This window comes from Sardina pilchardus, chromosome 20 (genome assembly GCF_963854185.1).
Source record: "Sardina pilchardus chromosome 20, fSarPil1.1, whole genome shotgun sequence".
NCBI classification, from domain to species: Eukaryota; Metazoa; Chordata; class Actinopteri; order Clupeiformes; family Clupeidae; genus Sardina; species Sardina pilchardus.
In genome coordinates this window covers 17,712,298-17,737,432 of record NC_085013.1, presented here as the reverse complement: position 1 = coordinate 17,737,432, position 25,135 = coordinate 17,712,298, and the positions used below count along the sequence as shown (strand labels likewise).

The following is a 25,135-nucleotide window of genomic DNA, read 5'->3' as shown; positions in this document are numbered from 1 at the left end:
GAATGTGTAAAAACAAAAGAGCCCTTGGGTCAGCTGACACTAGTAGTATGCGCCGTGTCGACATGAAAACAACATAGCAGCATCGCTCAGCATGGCTCGTCTCCGTGCACGTCGATAATTGTAGCGCAGACATCAGTCAGAGGTGGACTTTCTAAACGCAGAGGACGAGGGCCCGTGGCTGTCCGTGGCCCCCGGCCAAGTCTCCTCACACACACACACACACACACACACACGCCAAGTCTCCTCTGCTCTGTAATAAAGCTCAGCCTCAAATCAGGAGCTTATCTAACACAAGGGCTGTGTCATGTGCCGTAGGGGAATTATACTCAACAGTAGTGAGGAGGTGTGAGTGGCGGGAGGCTCACCACAACAATCGAATGACATGATACGTTTGGTTAGAATAATAGGTGTTAACTCATGTTGTTTTTATGTGGAAACAGATCTGAAGAAGAGGAACTGACTTCATTTGAGAACATTTCTTCACATTTATAGAGATAAATAGACACATGTGTATCTCTGTAAGGATCTGCTCTGTGCTATCTGAACCTTTAATAACATTTTGAGCCTTGGCAGTGGTGAAAACGAGTCCTGCATATGTCTCCAATGTAATGCCTTTTCAAGGCTGACAGATTTAGCGCTGGAATTCAATTTTGGACCAATTGTGTTTGTTTATGTCTGCAATGAAAACCCCAAAACAATCTAAAAACAGGGGCTCAGACCGAAATACGCTGGAGTTCCCCTTTAAGTGCAGTGGAAGTCTGACACACACCCACATATAGAGACACGTAGACACTGAAACATTTGTTTTATGGTGGCTGCAACCATTTTATTCTTTGTGACGTAACTATTGTCTGACTGCTTTGGAACAGCCAAAGACAGCCTCAGTCTCTGACAGAGCTCCTGTCATGCTCATAAAAAGTAACACCCCTCATAGCAGAGTAATTACAATGTCTGGATTCGCCCATGGCCTAAATAGCCAATGATTGTTGGAACCCTTTCGTTTGGAAATTTAACTAAATAAAGGTTGGAATTGGGGAGTTCCTCCCTTGCCAAGATTTGGTTAAAGTACCTCCTTGTCCTCCGCTGATCCTACATACACACAAGGGGTTTCTGTTAATATGGCTATTCTGTCTTAAAAATGTGCATTTCAGCAAGTGTCCATCCTACCGTAAAGGGAGCTCAGTTAAGATGTGCAGTGTTAAGGTGAGTAGGGTTGCATTGGATGTGTGGAGCTCCCCACCCCCATCTCAAACATGTTCTGAGCCTTCTCCCTGGAGGCTCATAAAAGCTGTGCTTGGAAAGACATCTAAATAGTTTTTCATCAACGAAGTATGCGCAAGTCACCCACTCACTCAGACCCACAGTCAGTTTGGGTGGAGACTACACAACTTCAACAGTACCAATTAACGCAAATAAGGAAGAAAAAAAGAATACTGTTAAAAGTCATATCACGAAGATGCTGTGCATTTTGTAGAATGTCAGATGAAAACCAGAATTGTGTGGATAGCAGTTCTATGAAATCGTTTTTTCACAAGTCTGCCATTTTCGATCCAGAAATTGAATGGTAAACTGATGAAATACTTAATGCTGACATCCATATTGATGGCTAAACATAGAAGAGCCTGTCCAGATCTGTTGACACTGCATAGGGAGCTACTGAATAACTCAACAGCTTTCATTAGATGTTAGTTGCTGTAACATATGAGCCGCCAAAAATAAAACCCAAACGATGATCTGTTCTTTTCCATCTCTCTTCTCTTTAGTCATAGATTTGACAGGTCTGAAAAGACTGGCCTCTGTGCAAATGTTAAATATAAAATGTTATATTTCACGCAGCATGTGGACAGAGGGGGTGGACGGTACCAGGTGTTTAGTAACAACTAGTAACAACACTAACTCTGTCTCTGTCGCTTTTTCTTTCGCCGCTCCTCATTCAGCAGCTTAAACAGCTGAAATGTGTGTGCTAGTCTACAACACACACACACACACACACACACACACACACACACACGTGCACATGCGAGTCTGGACAGCGCTAGAGGAACAAAGTGGGCGCTGTGTCCTGATGAGGAGTTTGATGGAGCTAAGGGAGGGGGGAGTGGCCGGGAGGGGGGAGTGGCAGGTGTTTAAGATGCGTCCTGCTGGGAGTCGGGGGAGCCAGAACTCCATTTTCCTGGACAGGCCTCTAGCGCTGTAACACTCCACTCTGACTGAGTGAGATGGTACTGAGTGAGTGTGTGCATTCGGCCTAGAGTAGCTCTCCTCAATGCTATCCTCCGTTGATGTCTGGAGTGCTTGCAACCCCCCCCCCCCCCCCCCACAATAGTGTAGTATAGTGTTATGGAATAGATAGACACTCACCACAGTCTCCATTATGTTATGGAATAGATAGACACTCACCACAGTCTCCATTATGTTATGGAATAGATATACAGTACACTCACCACAGTCTCCATTATGTTATGGAATAGACACTCACCACAGTCTCCATTGGAGAAACCAGGCTGGCAACCCATAAAGCAGCGGTAGGACCCCAAGGTGTTCTCACAGTGCCATGTTCCACACACATCACTACCATATTCTTTACACTCGTCCAGATCTGGAGAAAACACACACACACACACACACACACACACACACACACACACACACACACACACACACACACACACACACACACACACACACACACACACACACACACACACACACTTAAACACTTACAGCAATTTCTAAATAAAACTTTAAATTCAAAACCAAATTCAAAAACGTTTTAAATTATTGCAGTATCCATAAAGCATTATATTCATAAAGTGCCAAACATTCTATCTATGTGTATAACTAACAATAATGTCTTCACTCCTCCTGCATTATGCTATCATTGTGTACGTCCATAAGTCCCGCTCGCCTTGGCCCCCGACAGGTGACATGCTACCACAACACTAGCCAAGTGATCACAATATTGCAACAACATCGCATTATTGAGAAGTTATTACACTATTGGGAGATTATTACATTGCTGGGTTTAACAGTTGTATTTCTTTAATATTATGACTTGTACAATAAACTTGAGGACAGAAGCAAAGCGCGGGGGACTTTTTCAGGTGCTTGATCAAAACTAAACTTGAAGATAAAAATCAAAAGAAAGATTTACATACTGTTTGATGCTCCCATAACGTGCATCATTCAACGTTTTTGATCAGAGATCTTGGTCAGGCCATGCAGATCTCTCTTTTGATGTTTCTCTCCAGTAGCCTTCACCTCATGCTCCCTGTGTGAGATAGCGCATACAGTACACATACCCCTCTACAGTACCTTCACAATCCCCTGTCTGTGCGGAGAACTTGTAGCCAGCCTCACACACACACTGGAAAGAGCCGTCCGTGTTGAGACACTCGCCCTGGAAGCACACGTTGCCCTTCTCACACTCGTCCACGTCTGGGGGGGCGAGTTGAGCAGGAAGTGGGGGGGAAAGGGGGCAGGGTCATGTCAGACACTACTGCAATACAACAATTACTTTCATACACCAGGGAAAACATTGGGATTATTCAAACCTGGGCTTAATCTTTTTTTTTTTTACTAAAATCTCCAGTATCTCCAATGTCCAGTATTGATAGCAAACTTTAAACGGCAAACACAAAATGGCTTAACTTTAAACACAAACAGGACTCACATAGCATCAGTCTGTAATACACCTGCCAGCAAGAGAATCTCAGCTTGTAACACAGACACGCCATTTTTGGAGAGGTTTCCTTGGAGGAGGCTCACACTAATCCGACTAAGTTGAGTGTGCGTGTCAGATAGATTAGTTTCAGATTTATGTGCGTACATTCTGTTTGATAACTGATGAAAAGCCTCCACATACAAACTGTGGGCTCGCATACACATAGCAGCCCAAAGATTGATATATTTGGCTCACTGTAATGGTCAGTTGCAAATTCCAACTACATTTTTCATCAATTTATTAAATAGCCTTTGATTATGTTCTGGCCTGTAGTTGAATGGCTTATAAAAACAAGACTTGGCGGGAGGCCAAGCACATTTTCAACTCCTAGTGTAAAGACTAAGTGAGTTTGAGGGCCAGCATTTCTGCACATGATTGCTCTCTTGATATCTGGACCCTGCTCAGTGTCCCCTCACGTCTGAGGCCAGTCTCACTGACTGAAAGCATTAGCTTTACACCACACTCCTTATTGTCATGTTTTAGCAACGCTGTATGCAACTGCAAACCATTGCAATGTTAAATATAAAAGTTGGGATTAAGACAACTAAATCTGTGGGTATGTCAACTGAGAAAATGCATTTTTTTTGTAAAATTCTAAATTACTTTAATCTAAAATGTAGAAATATAAAAAAGTAAAACTAGGTCATCTTTAATTTAATGTTGAAGCTCAAAAGGTTTCATAATAAAATAATAATAATATATATACTTTATACAATATAAGCCTCTTTTCCCTCTCTACTGTTCCCTCATCCTCTATCCATGATTGTGTCTGTATTCCTCCTTCTTCTCTAATGATTCCCCTCTGCCTCTCTTCTCTTTCCTCTTGTTATCTCTTCATCTTTCGCACACTATGAGAAGGAGACCAGAAGAGGCATATAACAGAGACCATGAGGAGAAGAGGAGAAGAGGAGAAGAGGCACATGACAGAGGCCATGAAAGGAAGCAGAAGAAAACAGAAAGAGATGTTTGTCTTCAGGCCTCAGTTTGCCCATGCTGAGAGGAGAAGAGGAGAGGGGAGGGGAGGGGAGAGGAGGGGAGGGGAGGGGAGGAGAGGAGAGGAGAGGAGAGGAGAGCAGAGGAGAGCAGAGAATAGGAGAGGAGAGGAGAGGAGAGGAGAGGAGAGGAGAGGAGAGGAGAGGAGAGCAGAGAATAGGAGAGGAGAGGAGAGGAGAGGAGAGGAGAGGAGAGGAGAGCAGAGCAGAGGAGAGGAGAGGAGAGGAGAGGGAAGGGAAGGGGAGGGGAAGGGAGGAAAGGAGAGGAGTGGAGATACGAGAGGAGAGAAGAGGAGAGGAGAGGGAGGAGAAGAGAGGAGAGGAGAGGAAAAATGTCTTGGACAGCGTCCATGGTGAAGGTCAGCACGTTCAGCAGGGTGGAGCATGAGGGGAGGTTGACTCCACACGCCTGGATGAGATAACTAGCCGGACCTTTAGTATTTTTTTCACCCCAGTATTTCTGCGTGGACAGCGCTCTTTACTTTGGCAGTTGGAGAGCAAAGAGCAATCTTATTTGGTCTGGATCTTTGAAGGGGTCTCCAGTGCTGTGAGAACCCAGCCAAGCTGTTCAACATTGCACTGGCACTGGCACCAGGAGGAACACTCAAGACTACCCACCAGGCCAGCTCCACAGAGGTGAGCAATGAGCATAGCGTTCTCAAGCTAATACACACTCAAGACTACCCACCAGGCCAGCTCCACAGAGGTGAGCAATGAGCATAGCGTTCTCAAGCTAATACACACTCAAGACTACCCACCAGGCCAGCTCCACAGAGGTGAGCAATGAGCATAGCGTTCTCAAGCTAATACACACTCAAGACTACCCACCAGGCCAGCTCCACAGAGGTGAGCAATGAGCATAGCGTTCTCAAGCTAATACACACTCAAGACTACCCACCAGGCCAGCTCCACAGAGGTGAGCAATGAGCATAGCGTTCTCAAGCTAATACACACTCAAGACTACCCACCAGGCCAGCTCCACAGAGGTGAGCAATGAGCATAGCATTCTCAAGCCAGGCCAGCTTCACAGAGGTGATCATAGCGTTCTCAAGCTATTAGACACTTCTATCTGTAAGTCACTTCGGATAAAGGAGTCAAAATCAAGTGAATAAATAAAATAATATCTTATCAACTATTTTCTATTTCCTTTTTAGTGAACAGACGGATATTAGCAAGCGGACTGATAGACTAGATGGATGGCTGCACATTTGACGAGCATTCCTCACCATGACAACCGAGTCCATCTTTGGCCTGTGCATATCCCACGGGGCAGATGCAGAGGAAGGAGCCTTCAGTGTTCAGACAGTCTCCATCACCGCACACCCCGACTGCCAAACACTCATTCACATCTGTGGGTTAGAGCAGCGAATACACACACACACACACACACACACACACACACACACACACACACACACACACACACACACACACACACACACACACACACACACACAAACACACACACACACACACAGAGACACCCACATTCACAGATGCACAAACACACAGACAAACAGACACATATACACAAACCACAAACACACACACATACACAGATGCACAAACACACAGACAAATATACACAAACCACACACACACACACACACAAACACAGATGCACAAACACACAGACACATACAGATGCACAGAGAGAGAGAGAAAATGAGAGAGAAAGAGAGAGAATGTAAACTTCTATCTGATGATAAGCAGCAAAATATTTATTGTCTCAAATACACACTCTCTCTCTCTCACACACACTCACTCACTCACTCACTCACTCACTCACACACTCACACACTCACACACACACACACACACACACACACACACACACACACACACACACACACACACACACACACACACACAGACTGTACCTGTGCAGCCTGTTGTCTCATGGTGCTCAAACCCTGGAGTGCAGGAGCAGCTGAAGGAGCCGGGAGTGTTGGTGCACTCTCCCCCCAGACACACGTCCTCTTCACACTCATCTACATCTACAGACGCACACAGGGCACCACAGGGGCAGGGCCAGGTTAGACAACACAGGGGCAGTACCAGGGCAACACAGGGGCAGTACCAGGGCAACACAGGGGCAGTACCAGGGCAACACAGGAGCATTACCAGGGCAACACAGGAGCATTACCAGGGCAACACAGGAGCAGTACCAGGGCAACACAGGGGCAGTACCAGGGCAACACAGGGGCAGTACCAGGGCAACACAGGGGCAGTACCAGGGCAACACAGGAGCAGTACCAGGGCAACAAAGGGGCAGTACCAGGCAACACAGGGGCAGTGCCAGGGCAACACAGGAGCATTACCAGGGCAACACAGGGGCATTACCAGGGCAACACAGGGGTAGTACCAGGTTAGGCAACACAGGGGCATTACCAGGGCAACACAGGAGCAGTGACAGGTTAGAGAACACCAAGGGGCATTACCAGGGCAACACAGGGGCATTACCAGGGCAACACAGGGGCATTACCAGGGCAACACAGGGGCAGTGACAGGTTAGAGAATGCAGAGGGGCATACACATGAAGATCAGATAAATGTCTTCCTCCAGTACAGTATTTTACTCACGTACCTTCACATGTGATCTTATCAGAGGACAGTGTGTAGCCGGTGTCACAAGCCATGCAGGAGAAGGAGCCTGGAGTGTTTGTGCACAAACCCAGGGGACAAGCTCCAGGAGAACGGCACTCGTCAATGTCTGCAAAACAGGAAGTACAACAGAGACAAAAGGCAGTGAGTGATCCAAATAAACAGAGCGAGAGAGCCAGCAAACTGTTCTTTATTATTATGCATTTGTCCTCTTATCCTCTTGTGTGGAATGTCTCAGTGTTCCAGACAACCTTCTAGATGTCCGATTATTCCGTCTTGACCGTTTGAAGCAAGTTCTGTGTGTCAGCATAGTCTATGTTCAGTGGAAAGACCTGATATTCATGAGAATGTGTTGAAAGGGCCTGATGAGGAGGTGCAAAGGGACAGGAATGACCACCACGCCAGAAGAAACGTCAATAGCCCCGTTTATACTATGGGCCATTGGCCCAGGAACTTAAGCCCAGGAACTTAAGCCCAGGGCACAAGCACCAGGGCTAGAGTTCTCGGTGCGTTTATACTGGGTGGCTCTGGGGTGGGCCATGTAGCCAACTGTCAACCTTGGATCCATAGAAACGTGAACAACATTCTACAGGCAGCAGGCACGGGCAGTTAGTAAATAGAACGGTAGCCGTAGTAACCAGTTCGACGTGACGTGTAAGCACTGGGGCTTGGATCGTGGCCCTGACCGTTGAGGTGGGCTTGTTGTCAGGGCAATAGTTCCAGGTTAAGCCCCGTTTCAGCCCAGCCCCGTCTAGTATAAACTCCTACCTGGGCTGGGCTTAAGTTCCAGCACCGGGTTCAGCCCATAGTATAAACGGGGCTATTGTCACACATCGCTAGCTAATACAGGAATGACCCAGCCACAAGGACAACTCAATGTCACACATCGCTAGCTAATACAGGAATGACCCAGCCACAAGGACAACTCAATGTCACACATCGCTAGCTAATACAGGAATGACCCAGCCACAAGGACAACTCAATGTCACACATCGCTAGCTAATACAGGAATGACCCAGCCTCAAGGACAACTCAATGTCACACACCACTAGCTAATACAGGAATGACCCAGCCACAAGGACAACTCAATGTCACACACCGCTAGCTAATACAGGAATGACCCAGCCACAAGGACAACTCAATGTCACACACCACTAGCTAATACAGGAATGACCCAGCCTCAAGGACAACTCAATGTCACACACCACTAGCTAATACAGGAATGACCCAGCCTCAAGGACAACTCAATGTCGCTGAGCCTTTGCAATGATTTTCATTACAGATTTGGGTCTCTTTTTTATGCAGTTCCACTGTGAGGTCTAAATATCCTGGCCATGCAGTGTTGTTCTTTAGCTTTGTCCCTTGCATACTGACATCTATCTAGATATTCTGAGCACTTTGAATGATATTTTGTACAGTAAAGGATGATGCACTTTCTCTTACAGTACTACGCTGATATAATAACTGTGATTCCAGTTTTCTTTATTTCTGTACGAATGATTCTTTTTTGTAAAACCTTCTGAGAAAAGGACAATAAAAATAGGAACACAAAGACTGCAGTGATTTGCATACAGCACATCAGTGTGTTGCAGCTGATTTGTAAGAGCAATTCAAATGGGGCATGTATGTATGGTTTTGTTTCAATAATTACATTTCTAGAGAGGATTGTTGAGTTTTGATTGCAGTGTTTCATTTTGGCATAGATGTGAGTTGTTTATCTCCAAGTGCTTGGCTGTGAGTAGTTTTGAAATAATGAGCCAAATTCTGAAAAGTATGTGTAAGCAATAGGCAAAAACTGCAATGTGCTTGGAAAACATACACACAATGTAGCCTCACTTTAGGATTTTCACAGTTTTTACATTTAGAACCAAGACAGTCAAGGGATTTTATATAGGGATTGGTAACTGGATAATGCTGACCCAAATACCTGAAGAATGCTACATGGGGAAGAGTATGGTGCCTCTTGATAGCCTACCAGCAGAAAAAAGGCCCACAGTGTGCGAGTAGTTTTCTTCGCTGAGTCCCTTTGAAGATGCAATTGAGGAAGTCTTTTGAAGAACTTAAAGGATGCAGCACTTGGAAAACACACACAAGGCCAGAGGCGAGATATTTATAGAGGCCTTGTAGCCACAGTAACTAGAGGACACAGCTTCTTTTAAAGTTTGTGGTCAGTTACTTAGGGTAGCTTTAAGCAGGGGATGCTAGCCGGTGGCTATGACCAGAGGTGTGAAAGCCTAGCTTCAGAAAGTAAAAGTTCTACCATGTATTGTTTTTTTCCTGTGCAAATAGCATAGGTGATTCTACTAAATAGCTTATCTACCTGGGTGAGGAGTTGGGCTAGTAATAACTGAAATAAATATGTGGTGGGACTTTACCTTTCCGAAACCGAACTTTTACACCTCTGGTTATGACTGAGAGATACTTAGAGCTACTTGGCTGTCACAAGATGTCATTTTCAACGAGCCTCAAGGAACATATTGTTCTATGCGGAAATCAAATATATCTGCATGTAAGTATAATCTACCAAGTGCATAGGAAAGTTGAATTAGACATCCTCTAAAAGAAAAGCTTCCTGTCTACTATTGTAAAGTGAATTGCTATCCTCCCAGTGTCTTGCTCCTACAGTAGCGCTGGCCTTTTGTTTTATTTGTTACTTTTTCTTATCTTCACTTATGCTGCTATTGCTGGAATGTCATGCCAATTCCCTTTGCTAACGGAACTACAACAAATATTCAAAGCAAAAATCGGCTCAAAAATGAGGAGATAAAACCAGATCCTACATTTCCTCACGAGTGATTTTTCACTAAATAATCTTCACCAAGTATGACAAGGTGCCTACAGTGGGTAAAATAAGAATCCAATCAACACATCACTATTTTTTGTATACATAGCGCTGCATGAAAGCAAAGCCCTTGAATCCACAAACTTTCAAGCAGCACTGTATACCCAATGCAACTATTCACAGACATAGGCCTAAACTACATCAATTCACACAGATGTGTTCCGTGTGATAAAGCCAGAGAAGGAGAGCCCACCTTTGGAAAGTAAAGAGTCGGCCAGGTAAACGAGCTAATTAGCAAAATTACCGTGCACAGCCAGAATCAATACCTGGTGGGACTTTCTAAAGCCAAGGTTCATTCCTGCCAACACATCCCTTACTGGATTGTGCCATCTCAGCTTCTTGATCCAAAGGTTTCAGAGAAGGAAAACAACGTTTTTGGACCGGTCTAGTGATTCACCAGATTAAAAAAAAACAAAACAAAGGAACATTTGTGGAAGGATCTGAAGGGTGAGATTCACAACATGGCCTCCAGCATAAAGCTCGTTTTTTTCTGTGCTACGAGATGTGATGCAAAATGCATAGTCCAGTTGAAAGAGGGCAGCAAAATGGCTGCTACCACTGCAATGATTATTTTTTGTGATGGCTCCATTTCTGAAAATGTTCAAAGCCACAAACTGTAGCCTACTCGTGTACCAAATATCAGGCTTTTTAAAAAATATATAACATCTCAGATTTAGCATGAACCACCTGGACTAGAGGTAATCATGACTTATATGGCAACTGTATTGTAATATGGAATGGAATGTTGCGTAATAAAAAATGTTGACATGTTGAGTATTGATGTCTACCAATGTAGCTGAGTGAGTGGTCCCACCTTGGCATCCCTGGACGTTGGCTAATGGTCTGTGCCCAACATCACATCTGCTGCAGGAGAATGAGCCAACAGTGCTTTTGTACAGCTGCCCTGGACACTCATTCAAGGCTCTCTCTCTCTCTTTTTTTCTCTCTCTCTCTCTCTCCCTCCCTCCCTCCCTCCCCCCTCCCTCTCTGTGTATATGTGTATGTGTGTGTATATGTGTGTTTGTGTGTGTGTGTGTGTGTGTGTGTGTGTGTGTGTGTGTGTGTGTGTGTGTTTATGAGAAAAATTCAAATGGCAAAGTGGAAAACAAACTTAGTTGAAAATGAGACTCAGAAAGTAGCAATGCATTCATTAGGATCCAAACAGAGATGAAGTTAGAAGCGACCAAACACCTCCATGTTTTCCCAATACAGTTACACAAGTGGTCACACGACAAAGTATGGTGAGACAAAATAAAAAGTGGTGCATTTATAAGCAGGTAAAAGAGATAACTATATTGTGTGGCCGAATTATTGGGAGCACTTAGACTCGGCGCAGTAATATCCTCAATCCAAAGTGAAACTGAAAGTGCAAGAGTGAGGATATTACTGCGCCACACAATATAGTTATCCCTCTAACCACTACCTCACCACCGCCCCAATATAGCAACGATGACATCAATGATGGCATTACAGAACAAGAATCTTCTCATAGATACCATTTTAATGTGTAAAACAGAGCTCAGCATGATTTTAGTTTGTGCACGCTGTGCTCTTTTGAGTCTCCTCTTTAGCAACAGCTCACTACTGATTATGTTCAGTGTTGAGTGCCAACAGCAGGAAAAAGCATACAGACCTTCGCAGATCTCGCCATCTGAGGACACGAGGTATCCAGTGGGACAGGCTGTGCAGGAGTAGGAGCCGTCCGAGTTCAGACAGATTCCATTGTTGCAGATGGACTCAGTCAGACACTCATCAACATCTAAAAGGGGACATTTCCATACACCATGAGAAAATGACACTTTGTCAAAATCACCCAATTTGTCTTCGCGGTCCTCTAATTGCAATCGATTATACCCAATTCTGGCTCTTGCCATGGGAAATGAAGGACCAGGGATCAGGACCAAGTACAATACACTAATGGAGATTGAGTACAAATGTCAAGAATCATCCTCCAGAATCAACAACTGCGCCTTTAAACCCAGTGATCTGTTATAAACGATATTGGCACATAGGACTACAAAAGGTTACCAAAAAAGCTAGGAGCTAGTCATCAATAACTGCTTTGAGAACAGTGTAGGCCAACAGAATTGCGATTAGACTCACCCTCACACTGCTGCCTGTCCAGGGATAAGCGGTATCCGGAGCCACATAAGGTGCACGTGTAAGAGCCCTCGGTGTTGGTACACACACCGTCCAGACAAACGGCATCCGATACAGCACACTCATCAATGTCTAGAGCAGAGAAGACACCATTAGACTCCCAGAGGAAAGCAACATTGAACATGAGATCTGAGCTGTTTCTACTAAACCCACTTCAGGAGAAATAAGGAGCAACACGAATAGATTTAGAGGGAAAAAAGGGTATTTTGACATCTTTAGGATTGATGGTTCATTACAAACCTACATGTAAATCTCTTCTCTGATCCTCTAGCTATACTTTCAGGGTTTTCTTGAAAAAAAAACCTTAAGGCCTTAACATGGCTTGAAAATGACTTTACACCTTCTTCCTCATTGGCTACTGGGATATATCAGAGACTTCACTACGGTGTTTAGTAACACCTGTGTTTGCCCAACCACTACAGTACATGTCAAAATGGCTGCTGAAAATTTTAATAAAGGTCTGATACGAGGTCATGAAGGAGTGCAGTTTGATGATTACACATACTGAAGACGTGATTAGTTGAACATAGACCAAGAGCAGAAATCCTTGCCAATGACATGGTCATATTCAATTAAGCAATAAGTGGGAGTGGGGTGGGTAGGGGATTTTCTTGTGATTTGGAGAAGCATTTTGCTTTTATACAACAGTTCTACTGCCATCTAATTGAGTTTGAGGACACAAGATTATGTTTCGTTTAGATTATGTTTCGTAGCTTATTTTGATATTGCTTACTCATTCTCAGCCCCAAGAAATAGTTCCAGCTGGAGTCTTTAGCGTCAAAACGTGCCAAGCAAGGAATACTGTCACTCTTAATTCTGAAGTCGAAGTTCAGTTGAAGTGCAAATTTGTGCACTCACTTGTCCTCGCGTTACACGTTAATCAAAACACTCAAATATAATATAATATGGAATTCTGACACTGTACACATAAGTGGTTGACACCCACACCCGCACCCACACCCGCACACACACGCACACTGTGTGAAGGTCTAGTGCAACTGAATGTTCCGTGGTTGCTCAAGTACCTTCACATTTCTGTCCATCAGCTGATTTTATGAAACCAGGCTGGCAATTTGTGCAGGTGTAGGAACCTTCTGTGTTGGCACATATTCCATTGGGGCACACATTTGTGGTGGCACACTCATTGATATCTGTTGAAGAAAATGACAGTCACATGAAACCAGAGATGTCTGGCAGTTTTCCTACCTGAGACACTGCCTGCAAGTACTTTTCTGTTCTGATAGTACAAGCAGTTGGGTTCAATTCACAAGTATTTTGGTACTTAATATGCAAGTACTGCGTTTGTTACAACTGTCCTGACATGTTCTGCAAATTACAGACTCAATCACTATTATTATGCAAAAGTTGTCAACAAATCATTTGAAAATACTGTTCTTACAAAACAAATGTATGACAAATTTCGGTGAAGAATACATCATATTATGAGACATCTGAACAGACACGTTTTGAAAATTTAGAGACAGATTGTAATGCTTTATAAAACTGCACTATGAACAGCAAAATACAGCACAAAATTTAAATTCTTCATACACACCATCACAGGCCTTATCATTCAGAGTTGCTCTGTAACCAACGTTACAACTGCAGCTATAAGACCCTTGCAGATTGGTGCAGCGTCCATGCTCACAGACTCCAGAGAGGGAACACTCATCCACATCTGCACAAAACCACACAGCAGCATTACTGTAATACCACATGAAGCCAAGATATATTCCTGCTGAAATAAACACAGATTTTTGATGCATGCGTGTGAGTAAGTGTGTGTGTGAGTGTGTGTGTGTGTGTGCTTGTTTGAGTGCCATACCCTGACAACTGCTTTGGTCCGGAGCAGTTTCGTATCCAAAATTGCAGACGCACTGGTAAGAGCCCTTTGTGTTTGTGCAGTAACCATTGGCACACACAGCTGAAGACAGACATTCATTCACATCTGAAAGAAACACAAACGGCAGATATGAGTAAGTGTGTGTGCGTGCGTGTGTGTACGTGTGTGTTAAGAGTGAGACATAAGGCATTAAACATTTACAAGTTCAATATTATAATTTCCAGGCCAGCAAATCACTCCCAAAATATGTCCCTCCTTGTAAGGCTTGGCATAAACACTTCATAATGGTGCTGCTGCTTTGCCAGCTCGAGCTAATAGAGCTCTTGAAAAACAGTAGTGACGGACCACAGTTGTGGACTAGCTCATGAAATACTGTATATCTCTCCTCCATTAGCTGCAGTATACTCACGACACGAGCAGCCCAACATCTCCTACAGCTGCTATCTTACAGCACTCTGCCCATAAAAGCTGTGCTGGTGTAATCCCATAGTGCTGGGCTCCCTAGTGCTCCCTAGCGCCTCGTGCTCCGTCTCCCCGTCACTGACCTGACAGAGCTGCCATGGCAAACACGCTCTCACTCTGGTCCCTGCCTATAAGGCCACGGCCATCCAAAAATAACACAGCGTTTGTTCAAGAGTGTAGCCAAGGCAAAATATTTTGACTGTCCTAAATTGAAGAATTGCAAACAATATTTAACGGCAACAGATGATACGGAAAAGGTCTGAAAACACCGCCGTGTTTAAACAATGCTAGACTTTCCCCATGGGGGCCTGTCTAGGTGGTGAGTGAATTTACAGATCTCATCTCAGCGCGGCAGACAAGGGAAGCAGAGAGCAGACGTCCGAGCCAACACGAGACGAGCGCAACACGAGATCAAGACACAAGACAATGAAACTGGTGAGCACCAGTAGTAAAACTGACAGGCCCCCTTGGCCATGATGAGCGTGAGGAGGCTGGAGAACATCGCGGGCCTGTCGGAGAGCGGGCGCCGGGCAGGCAGCAGCATATTCCCTCGGCCATGCCGGTCTAAATCACACCTCTACTGCGCCGTGACGGTCAGACGGGGCCATAAAGCACAGGCCACTCCACTCATCATGACTGCCCAGTGCGGGCCTCTCTCCAACGTGGAGCCCTTCTAAGAACTCGCCTCAACTGTCTGCTTGCCAACTGTCTGCTGGCCTGTGAGTGTGTCAAGCCTTACTTCTGAACAACTGGGAACAGGAGGGAGTGAGGGAGGGAAGGAGAGAGAAAGAGTGAGAAAGAGAGAGCAAGAGAGAGAGAGAAGAATGTCTGAGATGGAGGATTCACCAATTTACTATACTGATATTAGGACCAAAGGAATGCTGCAAAACAAATCAACAAATCTCTAGACATCAGTGAGGTTTTAGGTGTTGAGTGTACAGTATCTTCACACTAGTCTCTCCCATCTCTAGACATCAGTGAGGTTTTAGGTGTTGAGTGTACAGTATCTTCACACTAGTCTCTCCCATCTCTAGATATCAGTGAGGTTTCAGGTGTTGAGTGCCTTCACACTAGTCTCTCCCATCTCTAGATATCAGTGAGGTTTTAGATATCAGTGAGGTTTTAGATATCAGTGAGGTTTTAGGTGTTCAGCAGACAGTACCTTCACACTGGCCTCTCCCATTCTTGATGAAGCCGGTCGTGCACTCGCATGTGTAAGATCCCTCGGTGTTCACACAGTGGCCCCCTGGACACTTGTTGGGCATGTCACACTCATTCACATCTATAAGAGACAAGAGAGCGAGCGGTCAGAGCTGTAGCCAAAAACGGATCCATGTACAGTATGAAACATCAGAACATTGCCTGTGTTAGTCTTGGCACACCAACCCTGGCAGAACTTCCTGTTCTGGGTGATGACCTGACTGAAACCGGTCTGGCAATGGCACGAGTAGGAGCCATACGCGTTGACACAGCGGGCGTTCTCTCCACACAGGTTCTGCTCACACTCGTTGATATCTAAACAGAAGAACAAACAGAAGAGACAGAACGTACTGAAGACACTGAAGATACACAGGAACAGAACCTACACTCAAAAACTGCACATTGGGCTAATGTTATATTTTAACTGATTTAAAAAGAAATGGGCAGGTTTAAACTGGGTGATTTCTTCACCTTCAAATTGGCCTTTTGTGTGCAAAAATAACATTAACAATATGGTACACTTCCTTAATGAGAAGGGAAAAAAGATCACCATCAGTGTGGGTTTTGAGTGTACGTAGAGCAGCAATATGAGACAGATGGGTTTGAAACTTCTTTACGACATATAGTCCAAAACAGCATGACACAGAACGGATGCTATGCAAAGTTGTTTATTCATCACCAATAACAATTCCCAGATGTACTGCTGCTTTTAGCTGGTTGAAGCGCAAAGACTAAACAAGCCTCAGTGAAGCCTTAGAAATCTGAAAGTCGACGTACAAAGTTCATGAAATCACATAATAACATGTAATACTGAGAGAAAACGACTAATAAACTGGATTTCTATGGACTATAACACAATCCGCACTCTTCACATTGAAACGTGTGCGAGACGTAATCTAAGATTCATGTGTTTCTGTCAGCAAACAGAAGTCATTGTGTGTTAGAATAAAACCACAATCTCGTTAAATCGTGCCGGCCAGACCTCAGCTCACTGGCCTCCACTCATCACACAGTTAGAGGAGACTTAACAAGGCTAGCAGAGATGCCAGCTAAGAGGACACGCCACATAAAGCCCATTTCAGCTCAGACTAAGGGAAGCATCAGAATGTTGCCATTTGCTTTGACAGCACATCCTTTTTCATTGCATAAAATGAATGTGTTACTTTTCTGACATGTGTCCCGCCTCTTGTTCATCTCTTGCAGAGTTTAAATCTAATCAAATCTAATCAGAGAATTAACAGATTTGCTGGTACAACTTTATTGAACTTTAAAAAGGCTTAAATTATCAAGCCCTTGTTTTCAGCATATGTTGCAGTGTGTAGCTACAGTACGTGAAAGTAGTGCCTTTAAATTCAAGTTGGCCAGTAACATTAGAAATATGCTTGACAAAACACAATAACTGAAACGTTAAAACAATGGCTTTTGTCCAGAGGTACCATTTGGGTGGGTAGGATTTGGGTTTAGGAGTCGACTCCATGCACTTGCTAATGCACTTTAAAGAGAAACTATACAGGATTGGCGATTTTATCTCGGTTATTTCGGTTCCGTTTTTCGTTTTCGCTCGTTTTATGCTTGCATATTTCTATGCAGAGCTTCCCCGACAGCTTTAGCGTGTATATTTATACAGATATAGGCTATATATATATTTATAAATTGCAAGCGTGGATCTTCTTGTTCTTTACGCGTCTCAGCCTTCCAGATGTAAACAAGGAGCGATCGCCTCCTGAACAAACTGCAAGGTTGCATTAGCGTATAGGGACACTGGGGGCGGGAGGAAATATTACTGTTTTCGATGAAACTGGTCAGTCAAACAAAACAACGATTTCTAATCGATTTTATGACTATGAAAAAGTTGCATAGGGTCTCTTTAATAATGGACCAACACGATCATACTGCATTCTGTGTTTTATGTCTTTTATAGACACTGCTATAAAGAAAAAATCACTTTTCATTGATTGCACTACTGGTTAGATGTTAAACTGCATTTTGTTGCACTGGTTGTCCTTACTTGTGCAATGACAATAAAGTTGAACCTAATCTAATCTAATCTAATCTAATCTAATCTAATCTGATCTAATCTACTCCAAAAACGGGTGCACTTACCTATGCATTGGGTCTGCAGGGCATTAAGCTGGTAGCCGGGGTAACAGTGGCACGTGTACCCAGTCTGGACGGACACACACTGGCCAGGTCCACAGATTGTGGGCGTCACGGCGCATCGGTCAACGTCTGGACACGGGCAGAGAGACCAGAGCAGAGAGCAGAGTGAAGACTGAGGGATTATTATCAGTGTTATTTATTTATTATTCTTTTTTTTAAACAACTCTAACAAAATCCAGTGGATTTTGCCATATATGTCCACAACAAAATGCTCTACAAGCAGCCAATTCAGATAGAGAGGAGCAATTACTCACCAACATCTCCTTATTTTTAGGACTGTACAGAGTTTAGTCCAAAATAACTCAGATGATGCAAAGTTAAGTCGATAACCGAAGGAGAATACTGTTTCACGATTCATTGGTCCCCAAACACACTCTGGGCAACTGTGTAGTAGTTGAGTCAAACTAAATGTGATTTAGAATATCTGACGCCATACTTTTGAGATGAATCAGGACACATTTCAGCCAAATTCCCAGCAAACTTGCTGGCAGCGGTGACTGATGACAACTGAAGGTTATTGCTGTCTGTGTTTTGTGCACCCCGGGGAAAGTGGTCTCTATAGTGGTCTCACCTGTCACCTGTTTGGACACATTTCTGGAAGCAGTGGTTCTGTCCTTGAGACTCGAATCTGGCTTCGAGTGGGTAGTGATGGGTGGAGTTGAAACATCCATCAAATCTGTGGGAGGAGAATTCATACCACACTATTGGCAAGTGCAAGAATAACAAGACATACCGCATAACGTTGCGTAATGTGACCACCACATAAAGTGACAGAATCATCCAGACTTGAAAGGTCACTTTCAGGGTCAAACGAGGTCACATATGGCCACTGTGTGGAGGGTAAGTAAGGGTGGACACAGGACACATTTTATACCGATGCTTTTGTTGATTCCGCTTAATAGTCTGATCCTTTATCAATCCCTGATTCGTTCACTGACTTGTAAAGAAGCGATAAAATATAGGAGGAGGTCTGAGAGACAGCACAACACATATACATTTGATATAAAGATTCCCCTGTGGCCAAAGTCCTCTGTGACCAAATTTGTTTTCACTGGTTTGTGTTGTTGTGATAAAGATCATGTCAAACAAAACAGCATGTAAATCTTCAGTAGAGGAGGGCTAAAACAGGCTTAACATTACCTGGGAAGCCAGACGGTGATTCAGTGGATGGGATCTGTGAGGACACAGCAACACACCCACTTAGACACAGGTTCTGAATTCTGCAGAACTTTAATTTATTTGACACAGGTTCTGAATTCATACAGGTTCTGAAGAATTCAGAACCTTCATATTTAACACAGGTTCTGAACTCTTCATATTAAACATCTCTGTATGACTGCCAGGTAATGAGAAACGTTCCCAACTCACCACTTCCGCAGCATAAGCATCATTATCTGTTAGGAGATAACAAAGAGGATGGAAAAAATGACAGTAAAAAGAGTTGAAGTTCCTCTCACAAAATAATGTTAAAAAGTTGCCCTGTGTGGTACCACTGGTAATAAGGCATTCTCATGGTTTAAACTTATCTTAAAGTATTTGCTTCTAATAAAACAAAGCTTATGGTCTTCTCAACACTTAAGCTTCACCAAAGGACACTAAATTAGGAAATGTGTTCAGTTCAACAGAGTAGACAATAGAACAGAAGACATTTCTGTAAGGAAATGAACTGAAAAATGCAATAATATCAACAATCAAGCACCAGTGGTTGGGGGAATTGTGAAAAAAACTATTCTTTTTTAACAGCTGCATTAAGAAATTGAGCTTTCACTCACAACCTTGAGCTTTATTTCCAGTATCATAGTGAATACAAGCAGATGTCAGATGGCAATATAATCACATGGGATTTCTTTCAGAAATTGAACTACACTATGCCAAGCCTTGTTGTTCACTCACCATGTGGAGCGCCTTGTGAAGGGATTCGGCCCGTCTGGTGCGGGTCCAGCGAAGGGTGGTGAGGGAGTGGTGGGATCCTAGAGGGCCGTGGCTGTGTGGGCGCCTGTGGAAATGTGGGCACCTCCTGTCCTTGGTGGCCCTCGGACTCATATGAGGGAACTTGCGGGTTAGCAGGAGTCTGTGGATACGAAGGTCTATGAGGTCTCTGGGGTACTTGTGGGACATTGGACTCATATGAAGGAACTTGTGGTTGAGAAGGAGTCTGTGGATACGAAGGTCTATGAGGTTGATGTGGTACTTGAGGGACGTTCGACTCATATGAAGGAACTTGTGGTTGAGAAGGAGTCTGTGGATACGAAGGTCTATGAGGTCTCTGGGGTACTTGTGGGACGTTGGACTCATATGAAGGAACTTGTGGTTGAACAGGAGTCTGTGGATACGAAGGTCTATGAGGTCTGTGGCTGGGGATTTGGGGAAGTTGTGGCTGATAGGGGAAGTATGGCCGTTGGGTGGCTGGATGGTATTTCTCGTCGTCCTCCATCTTCCTGAGGGATATCTGGATGTCCGAGTGGGAGTATGTGTAGCCGTGGCCAGCCGGGCAGATCTCCCTGAAGTGCTCTTTAAAGAGGACATAGAATGGATGAATTGAGTATTGAACTGTGTTCTCTGATGTTAAAATAGCATATATTCAACTTTGATTTAGAAAAATAAACTCAATTGCAATTTTACAAGACTAATTAAAACCATACATTTAGGCTGGGTATTGAAATGGTCCGTTTGACTAAATGGCGCCCTCTTTGGCAACCCCAATTGAATTTCAATGGCTTTGCGATGTCTGATATCACAAGCAAGCAGTTTTGCTGAATCACCCATTTTTTTGTGTCTATTTTTAAGTTCAAGATTTTCATATGAAGGACGGCACAACCATGCCTCATGTTCATGATAGCTCTTTGTTTATGCACAACCTCTCATAATTCATGAAAACCAAGAAAAAAATTATTTCCATTCTATGTCACCTTTAACAAACACAGTGTGGAAGACAGGTAGACAGAAAGAATGATGGAGAAAGTTAATCAGATAACTACGTAATTGGCAGAGACAGTAGTAGCAGATCACTCTCGGCATTCCACATTAAAGTGCCTTTACTTGTTCGGATATGAAACAAAGCCCTGTTGTGTCCTGAAACACACTGCTCCATTTAGATGGAATTTCAATTTGATCTAAAAAACCCTCTTGATTCCTTTTACATGGGTAAATGCAGTGAGTCTGTTAACGGTGATCTAATGAGAGGTTTAACTCAGGACGCTCCCACTATTGTTGGTCACTTAATATACACACTGAAAACATTATGGTGATAAAAAAATAAAAAAATAAAAAACAGGGATACCACAGAATAATCTTTGTGAACAGTGGCTAGTGTGGTATACAGTAGGTTTGGTTTTGAAGAGACAAAAGACCGTTCACACCAAGATGATATCTGTAACGATAACGGCAAAAAAAGTATCGCTCTGAATGACAACGTCCACACATATAACTGTAGAGATTACGACATGAAGAACGACATCATCGGGATTCACTTTCAGAGCGATATTGAGAATGATAAAAGCGATAGCCAATCAGAATCCATTCAATTCATCAACACACAAGGAGACTTTCCATATTGCTGGTCAGTGTGGATGTCATAACTTCAGTTATAGTTTTTTATTTATGACCTTTTTGCCTTTATTCAGAAAGGACAGTGAAGATAAACAGGAAGCTAGTGGGAGAGAGAGATGGGGTGTGATCGCGACATGACCGCAGGTCAGATTCGAACCTGGGTCCCTGTAGGCACTTGGCCCCATACATAGTATGAGTGCTGTAGCCTGCTGCGCCACAGCGCTCCCCATGGTTATCGTTATAGTTACCGGTGTGAACAGCACTATTAAAGAGACCCTATGCAACTTTCTGCAGGAGACGATCGCTCCTTGTTTACATCTGGAAGTCTGAGACGAAGAACCACGCTTGCAATTTATATATTTAAATATAGCCTATACATGTATAAATATACACGCTAAAGCTGTCGGGGAAGCTCTGCAGAGAAAATGCAAGCATAAAACGAGCGAAAACGAAAAACGAAACCGAAACCAGAGATGAAATCGCCAATCCTGCATAGTTCCTCTTTAACAGATGCCGCGAGCACAGCGTGGCGCTGGAGTACCTGTGTCGGGGACGGGGCATCTCTGGCAGCTGGAGCCCCAGGCCTTTCCCACGCGACTGCAGCAGCAGATCTGCTTGGTGATGTGCTGCGGCAGGGGCAGCGAACAGGTGCCATCCGAGGTAGAGCGGTAGCAGAAGTCCTTCACTACAGACACGGCTTTATCCGCTAGGTTGAGACAGAGGAACAAATAGTGAGATCCCTGACTATAAACTCAATTAAGAATACAAGAATCAACAATATACAGTAAGATGTTATTCTAAACAAAAACATCACAGAAAAAAACATACATATACCCAACCATATATGGCATTTGGATTTTTAAAAATAAATCTAAACCAAGGAACTGATTTAAAGGAGAATTACGGCAACTTTTTTCAAAGACCCCTGTTTCTTGAGGTTACAGCATGTTGGTACGAAAAAAGAAAGAAAGAAAGAAAGAAAAACAAACGGTCTACCTCAGTGGGGTTGCTGCAGTCAACAGCTAGAGCTACCAGGCGACTACAGCGCTACACTCTGGGGGCATGCTCATGTTCACGTTTAACACCTTGAGAAACTGAGGTCTATGTGAAAAATTGCCAGAATTTTCCTTTAATCCCAAACAGAATGGGAAATTGTCAAAGACATCAATAAATGCTGGGCAGTAATGATGTGCAGGCAGACTTACAGACACAATGACTTCGGGAAGGGTCCAGCATGTATCCTGGCTTGCAAGTGCATCTGTAGCTTCCTCTGGTATTAAGACACTCTGCATGCTTACAAATCCCAGACATCAGACACTCGTTTATATCTGTAACAAACACTTTGTGCATTAGCCTCTTCTCATAACAACATAAACAGGGTCCCGAATGCTCAGTTGCTTTAAACAAAAAATAAAACATTAAAGGCAAGTAAAGCAATGATGGCAATAATGAAATTCACAAACACCAAAGAGTCCAGTCTGAGAATACGAATACAAACAATTGGCAGAAAAGTTTTGTGTGGAATGTATCAAAGTTTGAAGAACCAGCATTAGCCAGAGTGGTGTTGAAGAGACTGCATGGGTCTGGAGCTGAGTAATTATGCCCACGTCAGGAATGCACAACCTCTGTAAAATGCCACCCTGCATTTACCCCATTTTCACCACCAGCCTAGTTTAAAATGAGCATATGAGCCTACTGTAAGTGGATTCGGTAAAGGTCATTTGTTAAAGGGCTCATGCCGCAGAATGCCATTTTTCCCACAGGCTTCCAAATAAGATATGTCAATGTGACTAGGGGATGCACTGGACTTTTCTACTTGGATTGTTCCCTTCCCTACCTGTACTGGCCATAGAAAGGAATTGGAACAATCAACACGAGTTCATTTAAAATTAATGTTAATTCATTGAATTAACTAATAGCCTATCAATTAGCAATAGCCTAACTATCATAACTATTATCAAAAGTAGGTTGCTGATATGTTGCTATTCCTCAAGTTCAGGCAGCTTGGCTAGTTATATGAGCAAGCAACAAATGCATATTTGACACTAGCACCAGCATCCATGCCTGTAGAGTGTAATTTTCGCACCACTTAGCCTCCGAGGTCACAGACTCTATTGCTTACGTAAAAGGCTGCCGCGTGCCTGCTCTCCTCTCCTCATATCATGGTGCAGGGCACAATACAAAAACGGCGCTGAGTGCTTCCATATTCCCCTCGCTCTTCCTGAGTCATCGCACACAGCGAGCACAGGGCTTTTTTCAGCTACTGAGTCACACTGCTGCTTCAGGGGCCTGTTTGTCTCTCATCCATTAAACAATTAGTGAATCATTAGGGCACTGTCCACCCACTTCCCTGCCTTGCCTTGAAGCTCGGAACTTCACCAGTGGCTGGACATCACACGTTTGCAGTCATACCAGTGACTGTGAGTCATAACAAGTCATTTGTTTTGGTGCCGTGCCCCCTGATGGGAAATGAGAGCTGTTTCTGGTCATTTGGGGCGTCTGAGTCATGATGTGGTCAGGCTTATTTATGCTAGGTGTTGCTGTGATAGACCTGCTCTGTTTTGGCATGCTATGCAGCGTAAGGAATTTTATTTACGGAGATTTATTGTGAACTGAAAAGTGGCATTCACAAAATCTTAGTCATATTCTGTTTTGGTCACTTCTGAATGCTAGGGTTTTGATGTGTTTTCTAAATAGGTTAGCGTTGTGTAATTGAATGAACCTGTGGGATTCCACTGCCTGAAATGACCAGACCCAAATCCAACTCAATCCTTTGCTGGCTGATACATTATGCTCTTCCAAATTCCCAAATTCCTGCAGGCAGTAAAGAAACGATGTCTTTGCCCTAAATGAATCATCATGACCGATGCCTAAGAAATGCAGTCAAGTAGGGTCAGAAATGTTTTCCCCTCCTCTGCTCAGGTTAAGGGAGACATGGCCACATCTTGAAGTGATTAGACCAAGCAAGCTAAGCCAACGCTACATGTTTAGCTCTCCAGCTTTGTTGGTAGCCTCGGAAATCATTTCTTGACCATGTCCCTTAGTAAACACCTGTCCTTAAGTATTGGCATGATTCAAAACTGAGCAGCCATTCACCACCATGATACTACTGTACTGTACTGTACATCTAGATCAAGTGAAACAGTCATGGACATGATTAATGAAATACACTTTTGAAATCCGCTCAAAAATATTTGATTTCTTCACATTTTCATACATACTGTACATTCAATGAATATCATTTCTGGTTCTAATTTGAAACAAATTACTTTGATCAAAATGTTGCACTTCAAAGGGTTAATGTTGCTGTGAATCCAAATCACATAAAATAATATAGTAAATTGAAGCTAGAATGTCGTATAGGGGACTAAGGACATACAGAGTCAGCAGATCTGCCATGCTCTGTCGAGAGCCACATTTTGTTCTCATAAACAAGCAGATGATAATATGCTAATTATGCAATAGTTCCCCACAGGCGGGTTTAACGAGGGCCTGTACTACTTGCAACATCCCCTCCCCTTCAATCCAAGAAAACCACAAAATAGCAGCTATTATCAGGGCCTACTGTGTCATCTCCCATTAAGATCTCAATTGGCCCAT

The 25,135-nt window shown here is 43.6% G+C and overlaps 1 protein-coding gene across 1 annotated transcript in view; it reads right to left on the bottom strand.

Moving 5' to 3' along the window:
- The window catches only part of LOC134068037 (latent-transforming growth factor beta-binding protein 2-like), a 79,735-nt gene that overhangs the window by 10,382 nt on the left and 44,218 nt on the right, over positions 1–25,135 (bottom strand). Inside the window, exons 10-28 of the mRNA XM_062523540.1 lie at positions 22,741–22,863; positions 22,077–22,241; positions 19,880–20,497; positions 19,355–19,380; positions 19,127–19,160; positions 18,558–18,662; positions 17,930–18,055; positions 16,013–16,141; positions 15,789–15,908; positions 14,147–14,269; positions 13,877–13,999; positions 13,347–13,472; positions 12,265–12,393; positions 11,795–11,920; positions 7,303–7,428; positions 6,597–6,713; positions 5,943–6,065; positions 3,316–3,438; positions 2,480–2,599 (exon numbers count right to left, since the gene is read on the bottom strand). Of these exons, the coding sequence (XP_062379524.1) occupies positions 2,480–2,599; positions 3,316–3,438; positions 5,943–6,065; positions 6,597–6,713; positions 7,303–7,428; positions 11,795–11,920; positions 12,265–12,393; positions 13,347–13,472; positions 13,877–13,999; positions 14,147–14,269; positions 15,789–15,908; positions 16,013–16,141; positions 17,930–18,055; positions 18,558–18,662; positions 19,127–19,160; positions 19,355–19,380; positions 19,880–20,497; positions 22,077–22,241; positions 22,741–22,863 (2,682 nt within the window). The remainder of the gene's footprint in view (positions 1–2,479; positions 2,600–3,315; positions 3,439–5,942; positions 6,066–6,596; positions 6,714–7,302; positions 7,429–11,794; positions 11,921–12,264; positions 12,394–13,346; positions 13,473–13,876; positions 14,000–14,146; positions 14,270–15,788; positions 15,909–16,012; positions 16,142–17,929; positions 18,056–18,557; positions 18,663–19,126; positions 19,161–19,354; positions 19,381–19,879; positions 20,498–22,076; positions 22,242–22,740; positions 22,864–25,135) is intronic.